Source organism: Protomyctophum bolini, assembly GCF_963924005.1.
Source record: "Protomyctophum bolini genome assembly, chromosome: 13".
Taxonomy (NCBI): Eukaryota; Metazoa; Chordata; class Actinopteri; order Myctophiformes; family Myctophidae; genus Protomyctophum; species Protomyctophum bolini.
In genome coordinates, this window is record NC_137874.1 from 36,170,242 (window position 1) to 36,194,514 (window position 24,273).

Below are 24,273 nucleotides of genomic sequence, written 5' to 3' on the forward strand. Positions count from 1 at the left end.
TATGCATCGTAAAGTGTTCTGCAGTGTTTGAAGTAAAGTGCCTCAGCGTTCAGAAACCTGATACAGTGGTATGTGAAAGGACTGGAGCAGTGGAATGAAAAGGGCAACTCAGTGAAATAACTGGAGCTGGCAGGGCCTAACCTCTCAGTCTCAGGAGCATAAACCCGTCAGCCTCATGAGGAGCATACAGAGATACACTGTGGAAGTGGAAAGCAGGAGAGACCACATTTTTTTCACACATGCTTGCTGGAGAAAAGGGGCCATCCAGTCAGGTGTGTGGGGGAGGAGGGGGGCCCGTAGCTCGACTGAACATGGTGTACTTTCAACTTTGTTTAACCCATTCAGGCCTGACGTCGAAATTTAATAAAAATGTTTTCTAAATCATGACAATTTTCTCAAAGATTTGAGGCACATTTTAACAATTTTTCAAAAATAGCTAAATTATAACATAATGTATGTAACCACCAAAAGGGGTTCCCGCTCAAAATGGGTTAAAGCCAAACCCGCTCCCACAGACTCGCCTTGTGACGACATCTTTCAAAGAGCCAATCTTTCTCGATATGGGGTACAACACTCACATTTCACGTTTCATAGCCATGAAACAACAATTTTGTTGTCCAATTCATAAAATCATAACGTGGATTACAGAGCAGTAGACACTAGACAGACTGCATGTGACGCTGGCATTAACGAAGTATCTATTTCTGATGATCAATTAGCATCCAAAAAAATATTTTAACTACAATATAGATTTTTTGTTTAAATTCAGAGTCAGAGAGCTTCACAGGAAAGCTTGGAGATGTTCTGAAAGATTGGCCGAAGGTTCCAGTTGCATATCAGAATTATTTTTTTACACAGCTTTATTAGACAAAAAAAGCTCAGCACAGCTCATCTGTCAATAAACTTGAGGTGCTGGAGCCAAAATGAAACTAAATGAAGTGAAAATTAAAAGGCAGCCGATGTACTGTAAACTGTGCTGTGCACACACCAAGACTGCATTTCAATCATTTATTCTTGCATTTTGAACAGGAGACATTTGAACGGGTAACGCACCTAAAGTCAGAGCACAGTGGTCACATGAAGAGTACTTTCAGTAAATCAAATCAGATTTTTGCAAAGGCTGCTTTTTATTGTTCAGGAATGTAAATAATAATAATAATTATTATTATTAGTAGTAGTAGTAGTAAATAAAATGATAGATAACTTGATTTAATAACATTAAACTATAACTGATGAATGCGAGTGTGAGAGAATGTGAAAGGGCCATAATCCTGACCTTAGGTTGTGCAAGGGGCCATCGATGTGGTCAAAGCCCATCTCAAAGGAGCTGCTGTTGTCTGAACTAACAGACGATGGTGACAGCGAGCGAGCCTCCTTCTCCTCCAGCAGCGGCGGCGCCTCTGGCTTCCCCAGGGTCTCATCCTCAGAGTTCTCCTCCGACACCGAGCCCACAATGAAGTGGGAGTTCAGTGCTGCGACCGCGGGGTTCTTCTTCTTGGCAGGTGCGACCTGTTGTGCCATGGCTGGTTGACACGAACAGGCTGCAAACACTGTGCAGGGACACAGGGCAGTGGTATGGTTATAAAGGAGACACGGAGTCCAAAAAGCACAGCACACGATGACATGAGTTGTGCCACGGTTGGCACAGTCTTCTGTTTACCATATTGCATCAGTGGGTTGCATAAACTTAAGAGATAGATATTGATAATGCAAGCGTTGCAAAAATATAACCAACCAACTATAACCCAAGAGTACTGTGGCATAGGGTACAGTTTCTGAACAGGTATCACCTTTTTTAATGGAAAAAGCATATGAAAAATATGCCTTTGACAACACTTCATTCCAACAAATGGTTTGGAGATCGAATTGTGACCCTGTGGATAATAACAATATGTTACACTGAAATACAACTGTATTGCGGGATCTATTTTTAACGAAGCAGTAATCAAATCCTAATGTTCCATTAATAACCACCAATGTCAATCAGAATCCTAATAAATCCATCGCCAGCAAACTGTAGTACAGAATAAACACAGAACTGGCTCCTTTTAGTAGTAGCCTATCTGCAAAAGAAAATCAACTAAATGCATACATTTAAAAATGCCTAAATCGTTTATTTAGATCATCTCTTAAAGTGTTTTAAAAGTCTTTAACTAAAAAGTAGCTTAGGGAACTGCAGGGCATCCCGCTTGTGCAGGTATGAGAGCATGACCAATCCATAAGTCTCAGTCTAGCAGCACTGAACCTCTCACCAAAACAATGCAGATGAGATGGTGATTAATAGGTCATTAGTGGCATTTCCATTTAAATCAGTTGTCAGTAGCAATTTGCAAAAGACATCATCTGAGGTTAGGTACCCACCAAGGCACACCACCCGTCCCACACTGAACCACACCTTCACATGCTCCAATCACACCAGAGTCAGTCCACCCACCCATACAAGACCGAGCTATTGTCATCTAACCGCCTGCAACTTCATATCAACTGCTTTTCTAACTTGAACAGTATGTGCCACTGTTCATTCTGTTAAGTCTATTAATGTTAAGTATCCCACTGACCTATTTGTTTGCGCAGTTATTATATAAATATATAATATACTGGTAATACAAACATATACTCTGCACAACAGGGAGCTTCAACAAACTATTCCCAATTTCCCAGAGGAATTTGTGACATGATGGCACAATTCCGAGGCTGCTTTGACTGGGATTTAAAGACAGTATGATGGTGTCCTGACCTACACATCAATATAGTTAGTATATTCTTACAGGCTGTCTCCCTATATATAGCTATAGGCATAATAGCCTGCTTAGGGATGCATTGCTAACATTGCGACAATTAACCACAGAATGTGACCAATGTATCACCCACTCTAGGATACCCTGGGGTAGCTGAGCTCTGATTCCATAGCTCTAATGCGAGAGCGAACCCTGGGGCTGGGTCACAAAATGACAAGTGCACTCAGTGCCATGGTCATGCAAGTGTAGTGGGGCAGGCAGTAGTCACACCTTCCTTACCTATCGATAGCTGCTCGCGAGACCAGAAAAACAAGCCGAGCAGTGCAGCAGTCAGACAAAATGCGAGCCAACTATAATACATCACCGACACCAACTGATACCAACTGTCTGAGACAACTGCGGGTTATACTCGAAAACTACCCCATGCTAATACAAATGAGCTCTCATTGCAGACACAACAACCGTTCTGTTCGCCTTACTATATCGTTTAAGATGGGTCACTGGTTAAACAGAAATACCCACGCGTGGTCTTAACAGAGATGTCCAGAACCGAGGCAGGGGTTAGTTTGACAGGCAGATTAACTCACCGTCTGAGATATACCGACACGTAATCCTGAAACGTTGATTGCAAAAGACAAGTTACTCAATGTGTTCCATTGACATTTATTTCACGCAGATGACGATGAAAAAAGAAAAGTCACATCATGATGAGCTCATACATAAAACTACAAGGGGCCGATGTAACAGCAGAGAAGTGGTGTGATCATGATGTGATGCGCCAGCGGGTTACTAGTGGCCATTCACCTCTGAACCGAACCCCCGCTTCCGCCATAGAACTACAACAAGTAGAGAGAGACACCTCCTACTGTACAAAATGTACTGTTTTTTTGTCTCTCTCTCTCTCTCTCTCTCTCTCTCTCTCTCTCTCTCTCTCTATATATATATATATATATATATATATATATTATTTACTTTCACAGAATCATACATCATATCAAAAATAATACACGTAGCCTATGTATCCTAATACTTCACTTGTCTTACACAAAGGAAGAATGATGTCATGAATTGGCATCTCAGTCAAGTTGTGGGAACCCACTGAGGTGGCCCATGTTAACTGATGCTGGTTGAACAATATGGGGGATATCCTCACTTGTCACTTGTAACCCCCAGGGAGCTGATAATTAGATTAAAATGGCTGCCCACTGCAGTGCTGCTGCATTGCAACTGCAGGTTGAAAAGACCCTCAGCTCTGAACTCGGTAGGATCTGCACCTGGCTCGCTGATAACAAACTATCCTTACACCTGAAGAAAAACTGAATCCATTCTCTTCGGATCAAATGGTAATCTCAGCAAGGCAGATGGCTTCTTGGTTAGAGTGGGTGACAATATTATCACACGAAAAGATGAAATTACCTACCTAGGTTCCATCCTGGAGGCCAATCTTTCCGGTGATAAAATGGCCACCAACGTAATCAAAAAAGTCAATCAAAGAACAAGATTCCTTTACAGGATCTCCTCACTGGTCAACAAAAACACCTTGAAGACTTTACCAGGAGCCCTCAAACAAGGTTTCTTTGACTATGCATGCACCTCTTGGTACCACAGCACCTCAAAGGCCCTTAAAACAAGGCTCCAGACCTCCCTAAACAAACTGGTCAGGCTCCTACTTGGCCTCACCCCCCGATCCCACCTCACCCCTGCCCACTTTGACAGGCTGGGATGGCTTAGGATCGACGACAGAGTACAGCATCTTGCAATGGGTCTGGTCCACAAGATTCGATACACCACCAAGATACCCATGTACCTGTCTAAATACTTCCTTAATGTAAATGAAGTCCACACCCACAACACCAGAGGGAGTGCAACAAACCATGTACAACCCAGATTCGGCACAAACAAGGGACTAAATTATTTTCGCTCCTATGCCACCAAAATGTGGAACGCCCTACCAAGGGCCATTAAGGGTCATTAAGACATGTGAATCCCTTGACTCCTTCAAAACCGCTCTCAAAGGGCACCTACGGACGGCTGCAATTCGAAACTGGCCCCCGTAAAATCCCCCCTTTTTCCCCCTCACTGTATATGTTTCTTTTCCCTTTTTGCTTCCTTTATGATGAATTCCTGTTCTGTTCTTTAACTATATAGAAGTGTCTATTTGTACGTCTTTGATGAATTGAACATGGTGGACCCTGTTGTAAACAAGTGTAATGCTTAATTGGGTCGTCCACTCACAGTTAACAGTCTTTGTATTGAGTTTGTGCTTGAAATGTACTGTAATTCTGCAAACTGTTAATAAATATTTCAATCAATCAATCAATGCATGCCATCGTTTTAGGTTTTATTCAATTAATAAGGGCTTGTTTCCATTGTGGTGATGTGGTCCTATATTCATATATGACCACATCACCACACAATGGAAACAAGCCCTTATAGGGCTGCATATATATATGCATATATTATTTTTTATAATATATGCATTGTACAAAGTGTACAGATTCTGTCAATTGATCAGTTTCTATGTGTTCTATTTCTCTGGTTTCCATATTGGCGGACCAATCGGATTCTACGATGACTTCCGTGGGTGTGTGCAGCCTGATGCCGAATATAGCCGATCTACAAGCTCACAACACGTCGTGATCGGTTGCGATGCGACGCGCTGTGAGCTTGTAGATTGGCTACATTCGGCCCGCGACACCGTAGCACGACGAAGTGAACAGTGGAAGGGCTGTTCGCAATGTTGCCACGTCCGCTAATTATAAGCTACTTTGGGCTTGTTTCTAAAGTGTAGTTGCTAATGTATTTGTCCAACTAAAGGACCCTAGAATCTCTCACCTATGGTCCATAGGTGAGAGTAGGAACGAAGATTGATCGGTAGACGGAGAGCTTTGCCTTTTTGATTTGTTTTATAGACCAGGTTTATCCTGCAGGATGCTTATTTCTCCCACACAATCTGGCAAGAGTGGCTGTTTGTCTTCCTTGGGTACTGCGGTTGCAAGGAAGCTTGGTTGTTGGGTGGTGCATGGCTTCGTGCTCATTCATAATATACTTACTGTATGTAAAAACCAGAGCCATAGAGTAGACTTTACTCTATGGAAACTCTACTCAGTAGAGTTGCGACATTGAGGGGGCAGAAAACTGCCCGGTCACGTGGTTCATGTACTCGCGCGAGCCCATAGACTCCAATGCATTCTGTAAACTTCCGGTGTCCCTATTCGCCAATATAATTTTATGTAGAAGAGCCGCCATTGTGCTGAGTCTGACCCAATGCAGTGAACGGAGTTGTCTTACTCTATGGCCGGCCGGCCCGTAACCATTCTCTACTTAGTTGGTGAAAAGGTACAGAGTTTAAACTTTACTCTGAAGTAATTTAGCCTCAGAAACGTTTAGGGCAAAAGGGGAACAGACTGAGACAGTGGCATTCCGAGACGCGTCGCCATTCCAACCACGGAAGTAACAACATTAGCTAAGTATGCATAACACTGTCTGTACAATAATAATTAAAAGACAAATATAGAGGACTTGAAAAGGAGTATTGTATTCACACAAGCATGAAACTATCTTCGTTCGGAACCTCATATCTACGCTTTAGCTCCGAACTAAAGCGTAGATACGAAGTCCCAAAGTTAGCATGAATTTAGCTCCAAATGTTGGGCCTCAAAAGCAAGCCCAGTTGCAGTTGAATCAGCACAAAATGGCTACATGTTACAGTTCTTAAAAGCACAACACTCTGGTTTCGTCAACACATGAGAGTTGTATTTAGTAAAATACCCATTAACCCACCCCAACTTTTATTTTTATTATTATCTATTCTACGTCCAACGCCCCTGCTGCAGTCTACAAGTATAGGAACTGATAATGCAGCGTGCAGCTGCAGCCCGGACATATTTATATGTAACACCCACTTCTAAATCCTCCGTTGCTGCATTTGCTGTCAACCTGCTGTCAACAACAACCACAACAACTCTAAAGTTTCAGTCCAGTCTTAATCTTGAACCTATAATACAATGCAAATTAACTGAGTCCGCGCAGGGTAACCTATCACCAATTTTCTTTACACATGTTTCAGAGAGGCTGAAGGAGAGTTGCTTCATTGAGGGGGCAGAACACAGCGTGAGAGTGACAATTATAGCAGGAGTGAACACATTGTTTTCATCGAAAGCGGCGCAAGCCGCGCAAATATCGGCAAAAAGGTATGTATGCAACACAACTGTTTAAAGTATTGTACAGTAACTGACTACTGAAGTCTGTAATGTTTATGTTTTTTTTAAACGATCTAAAATGAAGTGATTCACTAAAAGCCTGTTGCCTTTCACCTGGCTGTAGGCTATCTTTAGTTCTAACCATGGTCCTCAAAGGATTTCATCACAAAGCACAGGTTAAGGATAATGCAAATGCTTTGGGACCCAAAGCTCACATAAAGTAAATCGCATGGGTCGACTGAAGCTAATTGAGTTTACCAGACATGAACATAACTGAATAGTGTACTGTCTGTTAGTGGTCCATATTTTACCACACTATACTTTCAGATAATGCATTTCTTTCACGGAGCACCAGAAGGTTTGTATCAACAGGATATCAATTCATCCACATGACCAAATGCTGTGAATACCACCAGTGTATGCAATGGGAAATTGTACACAATTGTGTTCTGTCAGTTATTTCCAGCAGCCATTTTATGACATCTTGATTATATGTGTATGGTATTATTGCATTCACAGTTTCTATTATACTATCCTGGTTTGTTTAAAACCATGAAAACACAAAGTAACTAAGTACTGTACAATTTTTGGAGTAATTTCCAATACTTTTACTCCACTACAATAATTTGAAAACGTAGTCAACTCCATATACATTTCTGCCATTTTAAAAGCAGATCTACAAGCTCACAATGTGTTGAGATGCGACACATTGTGTGCTTGTAGATCAGCTATTTTCAAAAGATTGTGTACACATTTTTAACTTGATCCTTTTGTACTCTTACTTGAGTACATTTTTAATACGGGACTTCTACTTGTATCTATATTGCAGTATTGATACTTTTACTTGAGTAAAACATTTCAGTACTTTTTCCACCACTGCTTAACAGGTCCATCCAGTGGCTGAAGAAAAGAACACCTTTAGTGTGCCAGTCGGACCTCGGTTAGTGGATCCGCCTCCAGCTGTCCAAGTCTACGGGTCAATTCTCACCTGTCCTCTTCTGAGACAGAAGGGCGAGTTCTGTCACTCTTCCAAGACAGGAGGTATGTCACTCTTCTATAATGATTTTTAGTATTGGGCCAATAGCAGTAATATTACTTATACACACACAAGACGTAACTGTAATATTTCTTTACATCAACAAAGAAGCTGGGTTTTGACTGTTAGCAACGGCTAAATGGTGCATTTATATAGAGCCTTTATCCAAGGCACTTTACACAGATTGTGCATTACCTTCACCCATTCACACAAACATTCATACACCGCTAACAGAGGAAACCATGCAAGGCACCCTGCACATCGGGAGCAATTAGGGGTCCAGTCTTGCTCAAGAACAGTTCGACACTAACTCTGGGGTAGCCTGGCCCAGCCAGCGTACTTTCTGGTCTAGAGGGGCAGGCACGCATGGAGCAAGTGCTGGAGAAATATTGGTTCACCGATCACAGCCCAAGCGCCCCCTACCCTCCCTGGTGGCAAACAGTGGAAGAGTGACACCCCTCTACACTGTAGTTCACTCCCACTCCTACACCATGAAATGTCATGCGTTACCCCAGGCTTTTATTTTTTGAGCCGTAGCGAGTGAAAATAAATGCCTGGGTACAGAGGCTAACTCTGGGGGTTCGAACTGGCAACCTTGCGTTTCCCATCCGGCCACTCTACCCCTGAGCCAATTCCGCCCCCCCCCCCCTCTGCCCAGTGCCTACACATCTCTACCTCTCAGGTCTGATCTGTGTGGTCTTGCACTGCCACCTATTGACCAAATGGTACTGTTATTGTTTTGGAGTGAACAGAGTCGCACAAACTGGGTTTAAAGGAATTTAAAATAAACGCTGTCATCATCATTACACAGGCAGGACGTTGACAGGACTAGTACAATTTAGAAGTCTGCATAGATTATAAATGCAATGAAGCATACGTTAACATAATGAGACAATTAACTCTAAACACAATCTAATGACACTTGGGCTTATACTATAAGCCAGTGTTGATTTTGACAGCAAATTTAGATTTTTTTTTAGTCATACTCTCTTAAATAGTTTTCATTTTGTTTTAGTCACATTTTAGTTACCTATTTAGTTACCCATTTTAGTGTTAGTCTAGTTTTAGTGGACTAAATATTATATGATTTTAGTAAACTAAATCTACAGTTGATTTAGTCGTGTAAAATGTATTTTGGCAACACGTCAATTTTCAAGTCATGAAAATGTGCCGCAAATCTTTGAATATATACTATCACAGAACACATATCTTTGCTTCTTCTGGGGGTTCCCTGGTACAACATATTTTGAGATGGGTCGGTGGCCAAATACATATCATTTTTGAGGTCCTTGACATGAAATAGTTTGAAAACCACTGATAAGAAACATAGGTTTTTCATAAAAATGTCATGATTTAGAAAACATTTGTAGAATCTGGTCTCAGGTCTTAATGGTTTAATAAAGTCAATGCTTGGGCTCTGCTCATTCTTTCCTTGTAGACAGCTTCTTGCAACATGGGTGGTTGTGAGGCGGTCGGATGCAGCAGCCGCTCGGAGAAAGGAATGAAAATGTACGCCTTCCCAGTAGATCCTGAAAGAAGGAAGAAATGGCTGATTAAAGTGAAGCGAATGGACTTGAAAGATGTCACCAAAAACAGAAAGCTATGTGAGGTAATGTGAGGACACTGTACTAAATAATGTTGATGTGTAGTGTTTGTGTACAACAATAAAAAAATAAACAAAGGTTTACTCTACAGGCACACTTTGAGGAAGATCAATTCAAAACAACAAAAAAGGGCAAGAGAAGGCTAAGGAAAGATGCAATCCCTACTCTATTTGCACATTGTGCCAAAGTGAAAAAAAGAAAGCCACCTACAGTTAGAACCACCGGTGTACCTGTTCCTGGAGAGCACAATTACACAGCTGCAGCTGGCACAGGTATATGGGAACATCTATTTGCAGTTATATTTCATACTGACATTGTGTCCTCTAATCCTAACTATGTGGCCTGTATTCTTTACATCCATTTCAGAGATTAAATGTGAACGCAAGGACAGAGGTGAAGAAGAAATGCCAAGGAAGCGCAGAGTGAAGAGAGAAATTCCAAGCAAGGACAGCGCAGCAACAGGAATTCCAAGCAAGGACCGAGCAGAAACAGGTATTCCACAGAAGGACACAGCAGAAACAGGAATTCCAACCAAGGACGGGGCAGGAACAGGAATTCCAAGCGAGGACAGTGCAGAAACAGGAATTCCAAGCGAGGACAGGGCAGAAACGGGAATTCCAACCAATGGCAGGGCAGAAACAGGAATTCCAAGCGAGGACAGGGCAGAAACAGGAATTCCAACCAAGGACGGGACAGAACCGGGAATTCCAAGCGAGGACAGGGCAGAAACAGGAATTCTAACCAAGGACGGGACAGAAACGGGAATTCCAAGCGAGGACAGACAGACAGCTGACAGAGAAGAACCTCTGATAGATGAGCAAAGAGAGAAAAAAGAAAAAAGAGTGCAACCGGCAGGAATCGGCACGATGAATCTAAGAAAGATGGAGTTAATGTTAGAAAAGCAACAGAGGGCTACTCAGAAAGCACAGAGGGAGGCCAATAAGGCACGGCGCACATTAAAAAGAGTAAGAAAAGAAAAGGCAGCTTTGCTAAAAAGAATGGAATGCAAGGATAGGAAATTGCTTAAAGTATTTTCCGAAGACCAGATTAGGGCATTAGGCAGAGGTAATACACAGGGAATGTTGTGGAGTAATGGCACCATCGAAAGGGCATTACAAATCATGTTTGCTGCAGGACCAACGGGCTACAAGGCCCTCCAAGATCTGCACATCCCTCTGCCTGCAATAAGGACACTGCAGAGGAGAATGCAAGGGGTTAAATTTGAGGCAGGGATTTTAGAGGAGGTCTTTGACATTCTGAAAATTAAGGCAGTGGGGATGAGTGAACTGGAAAGGGAGTGCGTTTTAACGCTGGGCGAGATGGCCCTCACTCCCAGTGTTGAAGTACACAAGGGCTCAGGGCGGCAGTATGGGGATGTCACTCTGCCAGGTCACACTGGGCCAGCAACACACGCCTGCGTTTTCATGTTGGCTGGCTCTACAACAACACAGTGGCAACAGATTGTAGCTTACCACTACAGTGGCAATTTAACCCAAGGTGAAGTATACAAACCTATCATCCTAGAGATCATCCAGAGAGCCCAAGCCATTGGGCTGCATGTCATCGACGTCACCACTGACATGGCTGGCCCCAACCAAGCCATGTGGAGAGCTTTTGGGGTGGACCACATCAACACATCCGTCCCACATCCTGTGACGCCAGACAGGCAGCTGTATTTTATGCCTGATGTCCCCCATCTGGTAACAAACATGATGAATGCCCTTGTCCAAGTGATCACAATTCCTGATGATGTCGTGGAAAAAGAGAATTTGACATCTAACACAGTGTCACTAGAGCCCATTAAGGATCTAATAAACTTCCAGGAAGGGACGGCACTAAAAATAGCCCCGAAGCTGTCCAGGAAATCCATTGAGTCTACTTTTGAAAACATGAAAGTTGGCCCTGCCAAGGATGTTTTCAGCACCTCAACTAGTGCTGGGCTGAAACACATGGTGGAGAAAGAAGGACGACCCCAATCCCATTTAGCAACAGCATGGTTCCTAGAGCAGGTCAGTCGCTGGTTTGATCTGATGTCCTTCCGCCATCCAGTTACGGCACTGAGCAGTCTAAAGACTCCGGAGTATGAGAACGCCAAGGTCTTCCTCAACGGCATAGTTGATCTGTTCGGCAAAGTTTCGATTGGGACGACTGATGATTCGACACCCATACAAACGGGGGTTGAAATGGCGACCCGCTCTATGCTGGCAATACAGGAGGAAATGCTAACTAAGGGACACACGTTTGTCCTAACGGGTAGGTTCACCCTGGACTGTCTGGAGGGTGTATTCAGCTGTGTACGATACAGGAATCCTATGCCGACTCCAGTGGGATTTCATAAAGCACTGAGATTAATATCGGTTGGGCAGTTTGATTCTTCTGACAGTAAAAAGTGGGAGCTACCATGTCGACAAAGAGTTTCTAGTCGACTTCCTGGACAGAGTGGAGCCAAGCGAAAAGGCTGCAGTCAGAATGGAGGAGCTGAGTCAAAAAAGATACAGGGTGAAAAGAAAAAACGAAAATCTGATGGACATGATGGAGGCCAAAAAACCAAAAAAGCTAAAAAAGCTCCCGTTATGAGCAAACCACCAAAAGCACCCGGCAGGCGGGCCAACAAACCACCAAATGCACCCGGCACACTGTCCAACCCACTGCTTGTTTCTATGAACACCGTAGGCATTCCTGTTGTTCACCTACACTCGGCTACTCCAGTCAGCATCATCTCAGCCCCTTGCATCATGTCACCATCGTTCACCGTCACCATATAGCTCGTACAACAGCTCAATCCACCAAGAGCACCTAGGCTATCCATCACAGACACTGCTCGTTGCTATGCCAGCAGGGGCCGCCATTGGACTGGAGTAGTTGTAACTCTTCCTTCAATGCCTCTGCACATGTTAAGCACTGCTAGTATCATTAGTCCTACAAGATTTTCTTTTATTACCATACCATAGAATTCGTTTTATGTATTCTATTTTCTTTCTGAACCAAAAGTTATGCTACACACCACATAGGCTACTGAGGTTATACTGTAGGCCACTGTTTCCCAAACAGTGGGTCGGGACCTATTTGTGAGTCACAGACCAATTTTTATGGGTCCCTTTTATTTTATTAAAAACAAATCAAAGATTGTTTTCAAAGTAATTTCATTTAGAAAGGAATTCCATAAAATAGGAAATAAGTGTTTAAGAATTGAACGGAAGCTTGCAACCTGCATATATTTTATATACATATATACCGTATGTGTATATATATATATATAATGTGTGCTATATTCTGTGTGTTCCATGTGGGATGCCATAGTACAGATCTTTACATTTAGGCCTACTTTAACCCAAATGTAGTTATAGCTTCCTAATACATTGTTTTATTTGTTGTTTTTCCCTGTGTTTGGAACTATAAAGACTTCAATGATAGGCTATACAGTATCACACTGACAATAACATTTAAGATTGTACACCTATTTTATCCTTTTGTATATCTTCAACCGACCTGTCTCATCGCTTCAGTTGTTTCTTCTCGAATGTCCATGTGGAGATGAGCTGATGATTAAGAACCGTCTCCAGAGCCGTGTCCTTTGACAGGTCTCGTACCTCTGGGGGAAAGGCTTTCCGTGAGATTTGACTTCTACAGCTTGCCCATATAGGCCCCGTGAGTAGTCCAGCACAACGGGTGAGAAGATAAGGGGTTTAGCAAAGTGTATGAGGACATCAAACTGACGCCTGCAACATGTCACTTTCCTTGACTCTCCTGCTATAGATATCCACAGTGCTGGTGTAAGCTATGACACTACCCAAGTGTTAGTGAGCCTTACAATAACAAGCTCATGCCTTACAAGGGTTTTAGAAGGTCAGGTCAAATTAAATACATTCACATAGAACTTTGCAGGAATTCTTCACGTTGTTTTTTTCTTTTATGATATTTCTTGTGCTTTTCTGCCTTTTATTGATGGGACAGGAGTGCAGATAGACAGGAAATGGAGAGAGACTGGGAAGGACACACAGAAAAGGTCTGTAATGGCATTCGTACCTGCGACACAGGCATGTGCTTATATGTGGTATGCGTCTGGACTGCTATGCCAGTGGGCCCCAATTCTTTCCATGTAAATATATTTACTCCTCCATGCAACTAGTGAGTTGCATTCATTTGTCTTGTCTTATAGAGAAGCCCATGTTTGTTTGACTCAACACAAATTCAAAGGAATGTCATGTTTGATAACCTAGCTGTTTCTCATCTTTACCTGTGCTCTGGATTAAGAGCGTCTGCTAAATGCCTAAATTGTAAATTGTGTTTTTAATATCGTGTTTTTTTAAAAGTACAAGGTCCACCTGATTTGTTAACTACTGTAGAATGGCTTTCCTCTTCAACCTTAGAAATTGGTTATGCACACAAAACAGACTGATTTGTGAACATTTTTGTTTTTCTGTACTAAAGTAAGTTTCTTGATCAGCATGTCCTTGTTTACACAGAACAAGGGTAGATTGATACATTTTTTATTTTGTCTATTGGAGTGCTGTGGAGGCACTGAGCTGTGCTGAGGTGTATAGAAAAGGATTTGAGTAATAAAATTGACCTCTTTAACCCTGGCCTGTCTGTTTGACTTTGCCACATTACTTCCAAATATGGTCGTTATGGATATTACAGGTGTCAGCTCATAATGTATGATATATGTAGTATACAGTATATACACACAATTCTTTGAAGCGGGGGCTTCAGTCTTGGAACTCTTTGACCACCCATTGTCAGTTGGGAAATAGTCTGTCTTGAAATGTCTTCACAGTGTTGAGAATGACGCCTGTCAGTGTGGTTTAGCCCTTAAAGAGTGTATTCAAGTGGTGTGTCTATATCCAAAGTGACATGACCTTCTGTCACAATGAAGCACTACCTGTCATATCCCAGAGTCGGTGTAACCTTCTGTGTACATGTTTAGAAGGTCATCTCCCTCCTTGTCCCTTTGCAACCTGTCATCTAGGTTAAGTAAAGTTTTGGGGGGGAGAATGCTTAATAATCCTGCTCTAGTCATTTAGCCTTTCTGAGATTCAGTGATGGTTGAATGTTTGTGAACCCTTAAGAAGTTTCTATATTTTTGCACAAATATGACCAGTGGTGAATGAAAGAGAAGCCAACTAAACAAATGAGACAAAAATAATATACGTTGTTATACCATCATATATATGGTTATACAGTATTTCTATGTGTACCCAGGGGTAAATTTGTTATTGTGGTGATGTCAGAATTATTTGGTCTATACTGTGAAATGCCATTCACTCACCAATCATGAAGGAATGTCAGTTTAGCCTTTTGGCATTTTGTGCAGCCAAGGGAATGCCTGGCTTAATGGACATTAGTACTTCCCCCAAATCTACATCCATGATGTAACCAAATGAACTAATCTCAAAAGTGGTCTATTATTTTTAGTTTAGCAGCAAATCTATTTTTGTGCTGGAGCACTATAGCCAGGATCAAATCACTCACATCCCTGAATCATTATACCATCTATTTGTTCTTTCCTAGTATGGCTTGGATATATATAGGAACAACACTTCAGCAGATTAGATTGGAGGGTTGAGGGTCAGTATATAATTAAAGCAATGACGGCTTTAATTAAATACTGTATACGGAGGTTGTGAATCTAGGCACCTTGATGCTTAAGCTGACTTGACACAAACCCAAACAACTGCTGGACTGTGGCTCCAGCCAAGGACCTGCCTGACCCCAGTCCCATATGGATTCCAACCGTAATGAGTACAACACGTTCCTCCAGAAGAATGGCACATTATCAGTTATTACTGAACAGATCAGATTGAATCCTTACTACTGCTCCACCCACACCCATACTTTAGAGCCACCATCCTCTCAAGCCGTGACATGGTGCTGATGTTAATGGTACTGTATGTCCAGATGCAAACTGACTAATGGCCAGGTGTTATTTGCAGCCTAATGATGTGCAAGTCCATATCACTTGATGGCATAAAACACTGCAGGACAATGCATCCTAGACGTTTCTCCCTCCTATCTCCCAAACTGGAATAAACTTCCCATTTCAATCAGAACTGCACTCAGTCCAGTCCAGTCTTTCCGCCGTAGTCTTAAGGTCTCAAAGGTTTTGTCACCCTAAATGTTATTTTTTTTTAGATGGTGTGATGTCTTGACTTTGAGACACATTTTTCTCTGCACTCTTATTTACTGTATGACCAGAGTTTATGCTATACTCTGTTATTATGATCTCACACTTACCTGCACACAGACACATAAACACATCACACTCGTGGGCAGTGACTATCCATATTAAAACAGAACTCTCTGTCATCAATTAATGAATGTGCTTTAACCACATCAACCTTAATATAGATATTCTGGGACAAACATTCACAATCATTTCCAGCCAGGTAAGATATTTAGTGTAGACTGGAGGGATAACAGGTCGGGGTCTAGTTAGTATATACCCCTGGGGGACTTCGGTCAACTAAGTATACAGGGCGTAATTGGCCTGTCGAAACTGCAACTTAGTTGCATGTTCTGAATAGAGTCTGTCAGACTGTCATGGTAAACCAAAGTGCAATGTCAAGAGCGCATTGTTCTCTACACAGAAACATTGACACATTGCAAAACCTGGTGTTATTTATGACTGCTTACGCAATGATGTGTGGCTAGCTGGCTACAAATGCATGTTAACAGAAAAATCTGACATGAAAGTGTAATTGTGAAGAACTTTAATGAGTCACATGTTGCAGGAGAGGGAGGGGAAGCAGTGTCTAGAGAGAATGGAGGATCGCTGTCCAAAACCATCACATCAGAATCAACCTCATTAGGTCCATGGGCCTCCCAGTCTTACAGAGCTGTTGACTGTCGGCTTCAATGGACTTGAGAGATGACAAGAGTGAAGAATGTTGCAGCAGTGAGGTATTGTCACGCAACACCAGGAAGAAAAAACGGATATAATTTTAAGACAACATTTTCACATGGTTTAATTTAAATTAATTTAGACTCTGTAAGGCAGGCTATTCAGGGAAATCATATCAATGCGCCTCAAGAACTAAAAAATTAATAAATAAAAATATTTTCCTTCTTTGGTGCCAGGCAAAACAGAACTCAACCTAAAAAGAATCATTCACTAATATTATTCGTAAGTTTCTTCTTAAAAAATCAAATGCATAATTGTAATTTTCAAGTTGGTTAAAACCTCTAAAGCAGTGTTTCTCAACATTGTCATATCAAAGACCCCAACATTTACACGTATGTAGATTGGTGCTATTTTCAAACAAAGTATAAAATAGGGGTTAATTGTTCCTAATTTTGCTGTGGACTCTCTGGAAAGCATCAAAGCTAAGAAAACATTAGTGAAGGCCAGAATCTTTGTGAAAATTGCAATTAAAGCCCAGGGGCCCTTGGCTCTCAGGGGCCCATCAGGGAAACTGGACTGCACAGTACTGGGTTTGAGGCCCTGAAAAGGGCTCCTGGGGACCTTCATCGGCTGTTGATTGTGTGAAATTTAGGTAAAAAATATTAATAAAAAGAAAGAAAAAACCCGAAATCGGAGCCCCCCCAAAACAATTACGGCCCAGGGGCCCTCGTGGTGGTTAATCCGTCCCCGTCCACCTGGTTGGCTGGTTAAATATATATATTTCATAATTTGTTCCAATTTCAATTTCACTTGTTTTTCCTGTAGTTCCATCTCCTGATTGGATGAAATTGCTATCCCGAACTGAAAATGAATATCCTCATAACTGGAGAGAGATGGGGAGCACCTAACTCTAGTTTATAGCCATATGGGAATATAGAGCTCTTTGGCCCACCCAGCCCCATTGTTCCCGTTTGCTGACTTACATGATGCTCATTACAGGTGGCAGTCCTTACTTTTCGGGCATGTAATTCACTTTTTTTTTTTAAATTGGTAGAAATCACATCTTCACGTGTTAAAAGAACACTACATATCTATATGAATGTAAATACAAAATAAATTAATATAAGTTATGTATTATTAATCTTTAAGTTTATTGCATATTTACACAATTTGAATGTTGCAGAGCATTTACTACCCAAAAATATTCTATATATTTTAACCATTTACAATTAGATTTTGTTTCCTTGTGGCAGTATATATATATATAAAAAAAATAACTGCAGCTACACAGTCATACTAGATCATTTTAGGTGAAATTATTTGTGAATTGATTTATTCATCACATGAGTTTATGGGTGGCATGTTTGTTTTCTCAAGTCCACTATACTTTGCAGCTCATTAGTAGAAACCTTTATCAGAGCTTTAGGTGACAAAATCTTGTTGATCCCAGTATTGTGACAGTCAGACACCGGAACTGAGTCCGTGCTGTCTGATTTGAACAACACAGATCCTGCTTTTAATTTGCCAGACAGTCTGTTAGTGCTGGGAAAATGATTGCTTGGTGCAGTAGAGGTGGGGATCTGATAAGGGTTGAATCGCAAGCTTGATGGAGAGGTGCCGAGCCTGGCGTTCCTGTACATGCCGGAGGTTGCTGAAGAGGTGAGCAGTGCTGGGGCCATTGTGGACGCCGCTGCCATATAGTTGTATGGATATGGGAAGAATCCTCCAAAAGGTGTCCCCGGAATTCCCTGAAAGAAAATATAAAACAACGTAAAATGTATTGTCAATTGGGATATGAAGGTAGAAATTACAGCTTTGCTCTTCTCACAAAGTTAGCACTCTGAAATAGAAGCGATTGTTCTTGCATTAAAGTAGATGCAGTATAATATTTTATATACTGTAAGTTTTAAATCTTGTTTGACATGTCCAAATCGGACTTTGAAGTTACTGGTAGTAACACAGAGCGAGAAGACAGAAATGGTGCTATCGTATTAATGAGCAAATTAGAGAGGACCAATTATACGAAGATAGGTTGAAAATGGGTAAAGTGGCGCCTTTACACTGTTAATTAAAAGTACTTTTATCTTTCTTCAAGGCAAGCCTACCTGAGACGCCAAAATGTGCTGCGACAGGTGGAACAGGAAGGAACTCGAATAGCTGATGCTTTGAGAAGGTAAGCATTTGTTCTCAAGTCCATTTGCTCCTGACAGATAGCCAAACAGGTGTCCCTTACCAACAGCGGACAACGATTCTGGAACCACTGAACCACTCTGTCCAGAATTCAATGGCCTTAAAAACTGTTGACTTTGGAAGTCCTGGATCGCCAAGCGCTGTAGGTAACAAGAACTAAATGGTGGTGGGCTCTCTGTTGGCACAATTCCATCTTGTATTTCTGTATTTAAATCCCTCTTCTGGAACTCTTTCATATTGCGGTGCTTATGTCTGAACATATTTTGTTCTTCCCTTGACCCATAGTCACTGTTCCTGAGGTCTGAACTGTTCCTTGGTGTTTCCTTGCCCTTTTGGCTCAAAGGATTTGAACAGGTTACAGTATCTTGGGCCTCAACATCCTGTCCAATGTCGCTGTTTTTCTCATCTGAAGAAAAAGAATACAATGCTTTCAAATACATATCTGAAATTAGATTAATCACAAGTGAACAATGACATTAGAAGAGCATTCGAATTACTGACTGCGGCTTCATTGCCCTGAAGCTCAACTAAAACGTGTAGTGTTCTTCTTTTACGATCATGCAATACCAATAGAAACAGAGCTTGGAATTGAAACCACCTGCTAGGCTTCTGGTCTTCATTCAGACATATCTACTCTCAAATTATATCATGTGGTTATAATTCTACAAAAAGCCTCAATCTAACCAATCTTTAAATAATATCAAATTATCTAATTCAGCTATCAAGTTAACGTTTCTACGTTATCTATGTTAACTATCATGATCTAAAATGGAGTAAATGTCAAAACCATGTAAATAAGCCATCTCCCGCACTGAAATTGTAGAAGAATTAACTTGGGAAGTAAGGGTGCTCATGACTAACTGAAATAAAGTAAACACATTACTTTTTGGTTGGCTGAAAATCTGTACTTTTTGGCAAGCGACACTGCCATGTGATAGAATGGATAAGAAAGGTTATGTTGTAGTATTGAGAGCTGCAGTATTGAGAGCTTCAGGGTCAAGAAGAAGGCATCTGCCAAAACGTTGGTTCCTACTCTGCATCCTAATATACAATCAGCACTTTTTAGCTATAGTGTGCGGCCACTCTTTTGTCTTTTTAAGACTTATCTCTTTAGATGTTTCTGCCGTGAGCTGGCACCACTACTAAGACTGGTGTACGTTTAGCATCCTCCTGCACTGTGTAAGAATGAAGTATACCCAAAGGCTGTTTTTATGTATAGGCCAATTGTCATTTTCCCCAAATCAATGCTTTTTACAAAGCCAGACACTATCTAGGTGCAGAACAAAATAATAGTATAGCCTGAAAGTGAAACCCACTTATACACTACTTATACACTTTCAGCATGTATTAGTTCAGGACTACGTTATTTATGCATTGTCATTATTAAAAGCTATCGGGTGTTACTACCTTGATTTGCAGGGTTAGATACATCAAGTGGAGAATGAACCCTGGAACCTGGATGTTCACTGGACTCGTCAGAGTCTGCACCTTCCTCATATTCCTTGTGCAGCGACAGATGGTTTAGGTGCTTCCTGTAAATCAACCATTGATTAGTAAATCCACCTGTGTGCATCAATATTATAGTGTGATAAATCTGTTTAATATGCATCCTGGTTGCCAAACAAGTGGCTCATTGCACACAGGCTATGTAGCAGCCTACCTTTTTTCTCGCCTACCATTCCCTGTGTCTCTGAATCCTTTAGCAAAAGGATTGTTATCAATTTTTAACTGTGTAATCTGCAGAAGAAGGGGGGAAAGATATGGCTGTCATTGTGCATATTATGTAAAAGGTTGAAAGGTGTTTGGATTTTCTAGGCTATACAGCAAGTGAATTCATGTCCATATAAGGCTCTTGTTTGTTGCATTAGTAACCTACTTAAAAAAATGTTTGTACTTTCCTGCAACTATTTCTTTTTTTGTGAAATGCGTGCGGGATAGTGTTAAAGTTTACCTTATCATTCTGATACGCCGTGACTGCAATGAACTCTGTCTCGGGGAAGACATACGTCCGGAAGTTGCAGCAGGGCAGCTTCATTACATCATTAGCTCTCACAATGTGAAATCTGGGCTGATATTTATGCATCGAATTCAGAATTGTCTGCAAAATTAGAGAAAGACCACAATGCATCACATCATTGTCCTTCAGCATGGAGGCAGTGGTGATTGTGGCATGTTGTGGCATAAAGAAACGATATTTCTAAATCAGTAAAGAAGAAAACAACATATACAAACTGACAAGCAAGTTAGAAAGCACTGGGGCCAGACAGAGCACAAGACAACCCCCACCCCCCAAACCCCATAATGCTGTAGAAACTGTATACAGTCCCCTGCGGGGCACAATCCAGGTTCAGAAAAGCATGCATATAGTTAATTAAAGGTATTTTATTTTGTTAAAATAAGTGTTAAATAGCTCTATATTCTGATAGCACTCATTGCTATAGAATAGAGTGTTTGTTCAGTAACAGGAGTCTCCAGCTCTTTATAAAACGCAAAAATGCATTTTCAAGTCTGAATAACAATCTTATCCAATCAAGGTAGAGAGTCAGGATACAGATTAAACAAAGTGATAACACAAATAAATGACCAGACAAAATTGGAACTGGAACACTAGGCCAGTGGTTCCCAAACCCTTTCATGTCAAGGACCCCCACATTGACACTAATTAGCCTGTGGACCCCCATTTGAAAAGATATGCCAGGGACCCCCATAAGAGATGATTTTTACGGCTCTAGCTGTGATTCTCAAACCATTTCATTTCAAGGACCCCCGGTTTGACATGAATTAGTCTACGGACACCCATTCAATGGCATTTCTATCTCTGGGACCCCCAATTTATATTGTAAAATCAATGTTAATTTAACTCTGAGAGTGTACAAATGGACCCATTAGTGTCCATTTGGTTCCATGTGTACACTCTCAGAGTTGCAGACCCATAAGGGTCCATTTGGTTCCAAACTATCATTTAGCTGGGGACCCCCTGGAACTCGGACAGCACTTTAGGAACCACTGCTATAGGCTACTGGCCTATACGCTCTACACTACTCCTAAATCCTGATTGGCTGGGATTGTATCCCTACCTGAAAATGTATTCTCCTGTCATCAAAGGGCTGGAGAGACAGTGAACTGAACAATCACTCTGGCAATACTATCAGAATATATATACTTTGAACAATATTGCTAAAATATGACTAACCCATACATACCCTACATTTTAATGTAGTCTGATTATAGTTAAAACATACACACAAAGGTAAACAAAACATTGCCTGCATGCCCCTGGGCACATGCACACTCACAGCACAAACCATGTACGCACGCACACAAGATTTCAGCACCATGGACAGCGATCGTGTCATTACACTTACAAATCCATGCTTGTCCGAAATATTATTGGTTAATTTGAGTTTATGAAAAGCAACTGGCTTGGTCATCCACTGCTCCCCTTTGGAAGGACTGTCGGGGTGGATGTACATCCGTCTGGGCATCTCCGGGTCTGCCTTGCCAGCAACCACCCAGTGGGAGTTATGGAATTTATAGCGACAGTCATCAGCAGCGACGATGTCCATTAGTAGAATATACTTTGCTTTCTTATCCAGGCCACTGACGCGAACTTTGAAAGGAGGAAACATTCTCCTGTAGAACAGAATAAAAGCATGCAGGCTATTATATTAACGGTATAGGCCATTAGGCCTAAATAAACCATTAAACAATTGAATTGTTTATTTGGATCCACAGCCGTGGGGATCCACGGTAAAAGTTAGGCTAAATAAAAATAATTACAACCAAATGTAAAACAAAAAGAATGAAAAAAAATCAATTAATAATAATGCGGGGTAACTCATTATTACATAATACGGTATTATTAATTAACAGACTAACATTACAAGGCTTTAGGAATCAGGATTAAGATTGATACATTACTTTGGGTCTGCTTTTGAAAGTTTAGATGAGTAGCCTAGAAAGCTATGTGTCACTTCCTACATTTGTCTATAGGAATATTGGACATCTTTACCTTCCAGATTTCGTAATGACCATCTCTGTTCCCATTTTGTAGAATTCATTCCACAAATCCTTTGAATCCAGCGAGACGTTCAGCTCATCCTCGTCCACTTCGTCTTCTGGAAGTTCTGGCCACAAACTTTTAAAGGGGCATGGTGGTGGTGGTCCACAGCGATGTCCTAAAGCAGCGCATCGCCTTGCGTCTGCGGCTTCACATTCCGTTCTGTCCGCCACAGCCTGGGTAAGGGCGCTTGGAGGAAACGTCAGTGCAGGAAAAAACGAAGGCTGAGCCAGGAAAGATGACATCGAATACCCGGTCGACCCGTGGACGTGGATTGGGTGATATGCCATCATGACCGAGACCCGTGCAGGTGCGTGCAGTCTATATTGGGTTTCTCATCCGTGCGCCGCCGATCACTCCAATCGTGGCTATGCGATGGAGTTATAGGCTAACTTGTCCAGAGAAGCTCAGAAGCGCCTCAGATCCATGTACACTACACACTCACAGAGAGATCCTTTACACCGAGGAATTGGCATCTACAAGAAACTCGAGGATACTTTTACTCATGGGCAAGACAGCTTTCTACTAGTTTCTAGTGTCTAATGCATGGGAATTATGGCAGCAAGTTGAAGGCTGTTTACGCGCATATATACCGGTATTTGGAGAGCAAAAAGATTCAGTTATGATAACCAATCAACTGAAAACCTTTTTAGCCTTTCCCTAACTCATTCTAGGCTACAGTAGTCTGGCTACTGTCAAATTCCATTGACTGCTGATTTTATCGTCTGGTTAACCAGGAGCGCGATGGGCGTGGTTACTGCCTGTTTCATTTGAACAAACTATGGTAGTTGTGTTAATTATAGGGGGACGCCAGAAGTCACATTTCATTTAGTTCGACCAGCCCGAGTGTAATAAAGGAATAACATTGATTATAGGCTACTCAAAAGAATATGTGACATTATGCCTGCTGTAGTCATAACATAATATAGACACTTTAAAATAGGTCTATACTCATTTAATGTGATGATTCTAACAATTATTTATTTCTAAATTAAATTGGAAATGTTATGCTGCTTATATTTGTTAAGGTCGCCAAAATAGCTAACTGCTTCACTGTAAGTGTGTAGAGATTTGCATAGAAATACAAATATACTGTAATGGAAGAAGAAAAAATGAAAGTATAGCTTACAATTCGGCCCTTTTCTGATTTATTAGGCCCACTAAAATGTTTTAACCAAAGATGGCCACTATTGTGACATAATATCTATTATTATATCAAAATTATTTTCCTATAGGTTTCTTCCCACAATAAATGTTGCCGTTTAAGGTTAAACAATATTTTATCATAGGACCCAGGGCCACTTTAATTCTATAGTGGAGACCCCCAAGTGTCCTTGAGGATGCTATGTTTTTACAGGAAAAGTATAGCATCAAACTCAGTTTAGCCATGAACCTACCACTTTAACCCTCTTGGCTATTCTAAAATAGCTATACAAGCTCACAACACATTGTGTTTGTGAGCTTTTAGATTTGAAAAAAAAAAACTCTCTTATGGGGGGACCTGACATATCAATTTGGGGGTCCTGAAAATGGTCGACAACCACTGACTGAGCCTCACTGGTAATTAAGAAAATGCAAAAGAACTTGTCAAAACTGCATGAG

The 24,273-nt window shown here is 41.3% G+C and overlaps 3 protein-coding genes across 8 annotated transcripts in view; 1 reads left to right on the forward strand and 2 right to left on the reverse strand.

Annotated features, from left to right (window-relative positions):
• Positions 1-3,497, reverse strand: part of acaca (acetyl-CoA carboxylase alpha) — a 59,976-nt gene extending 56,479 nt beyond the window's left edge. For all 4 annotated transcript variants that reach the window (XM_080780298.1, XM_080780297.1, XM_080780296.1 and 1 more), the window contains exons 1-2: positions 3,326-3,497; positions 1,277-1,550 (exon numbers count right to left, since the gene is read on the reverse strand). In XM_080780298.1, the coding sequence (XP_080636424.1) occupies positions 1,277-1,521 (245 nt within the window). In that variant the 5' untranslated portion in view covers positions 1,522-1,550; positions 3,326-3,497. The remainder of the gene's footprint in view (positions 1-1,276; positions 1,551-3,325) is intronic.
• A 2,298-nt stretch (positions 3,498-5,795) lies between these two features.
• Positions 5,796-12,551, forward strand: LOC308327110 (uncharacterized protein). 2 transcript variants are annotated; one of them, XM_080780276.1, is made up of 6 exons: positions 5,796-6,208; positions 6,808-6,931; positions 7,828-7,981; positions 9,415-9,585; positions 9,672-9,852; positions 9,947-12,551. In XM_080780276.1, exons 4-6 carry the CDS (start codon positions 9,430-9,432, stop codon positions 12,343-12,345), a joined length of 2,736 nt encoding a protein of 911 aa, XP_080636402.1. In that variant the 5' UTR covers positions 5,796-6,208; positions 6,808-6,931; positions 7,828-7,981; positions 9,415-9,429; the 3' UTR covers positions 12,346-12,551. The 2 variants fall into 2 exon arrangements, with proteins under 2 accessions (XP_080636402.1, XP_080636403.1); XM_080780277.1 differs by lacking the exons at positions 5,796-6,208; positions 6,808-6,931; positions 7,828-7,981 and having other exon boundaries at positions 9,422-9,580.
• Positions 12,552-17,240: 4,689 nt separating this feature from the next.
• LOC308327109 (T-box transcription factor TBX2b-like) lies at positions 17,241-23,511 on the reverse strand (the record flags this gene model as incomplete). Of its 2 annotated transcripts, XM_080780274.1 has the most annotated exons (7): positions 22,624-23,511; positions 21,977-22,244; positions 20,563-20,709; positions 20,272-20,348; positions 20,019-20,143; positions 18,527-19,017; positions 17,241-18,169 (listed from the first exon to the last, which is right to left on the reverse strand). In XM_080780274.1, the coding sequence occupies exons 1-7, from the start codon at positions 22,962-22,964 to the stop codon at positions 17,771-17,773; spliced, it is 1,848 nt and encodes a 615-aa protein (XP_080636400.1). In that variant the 5' UTR covers positions 22,965-23,511. The 2 variants fall into 2 exon arrangements, with proteins under 2 accessions (XP_080636400.1, XP_080636401.1); XM_080780275.1 differs by lacking the exons at positions 17,241-18,169; positions 18,527-19,017; positions 20,019-20,143 and having other exon boundaries at positions 20,268-20,348.
• Positions 23,512-24,273: the final 762 nt, after the last annotated feature.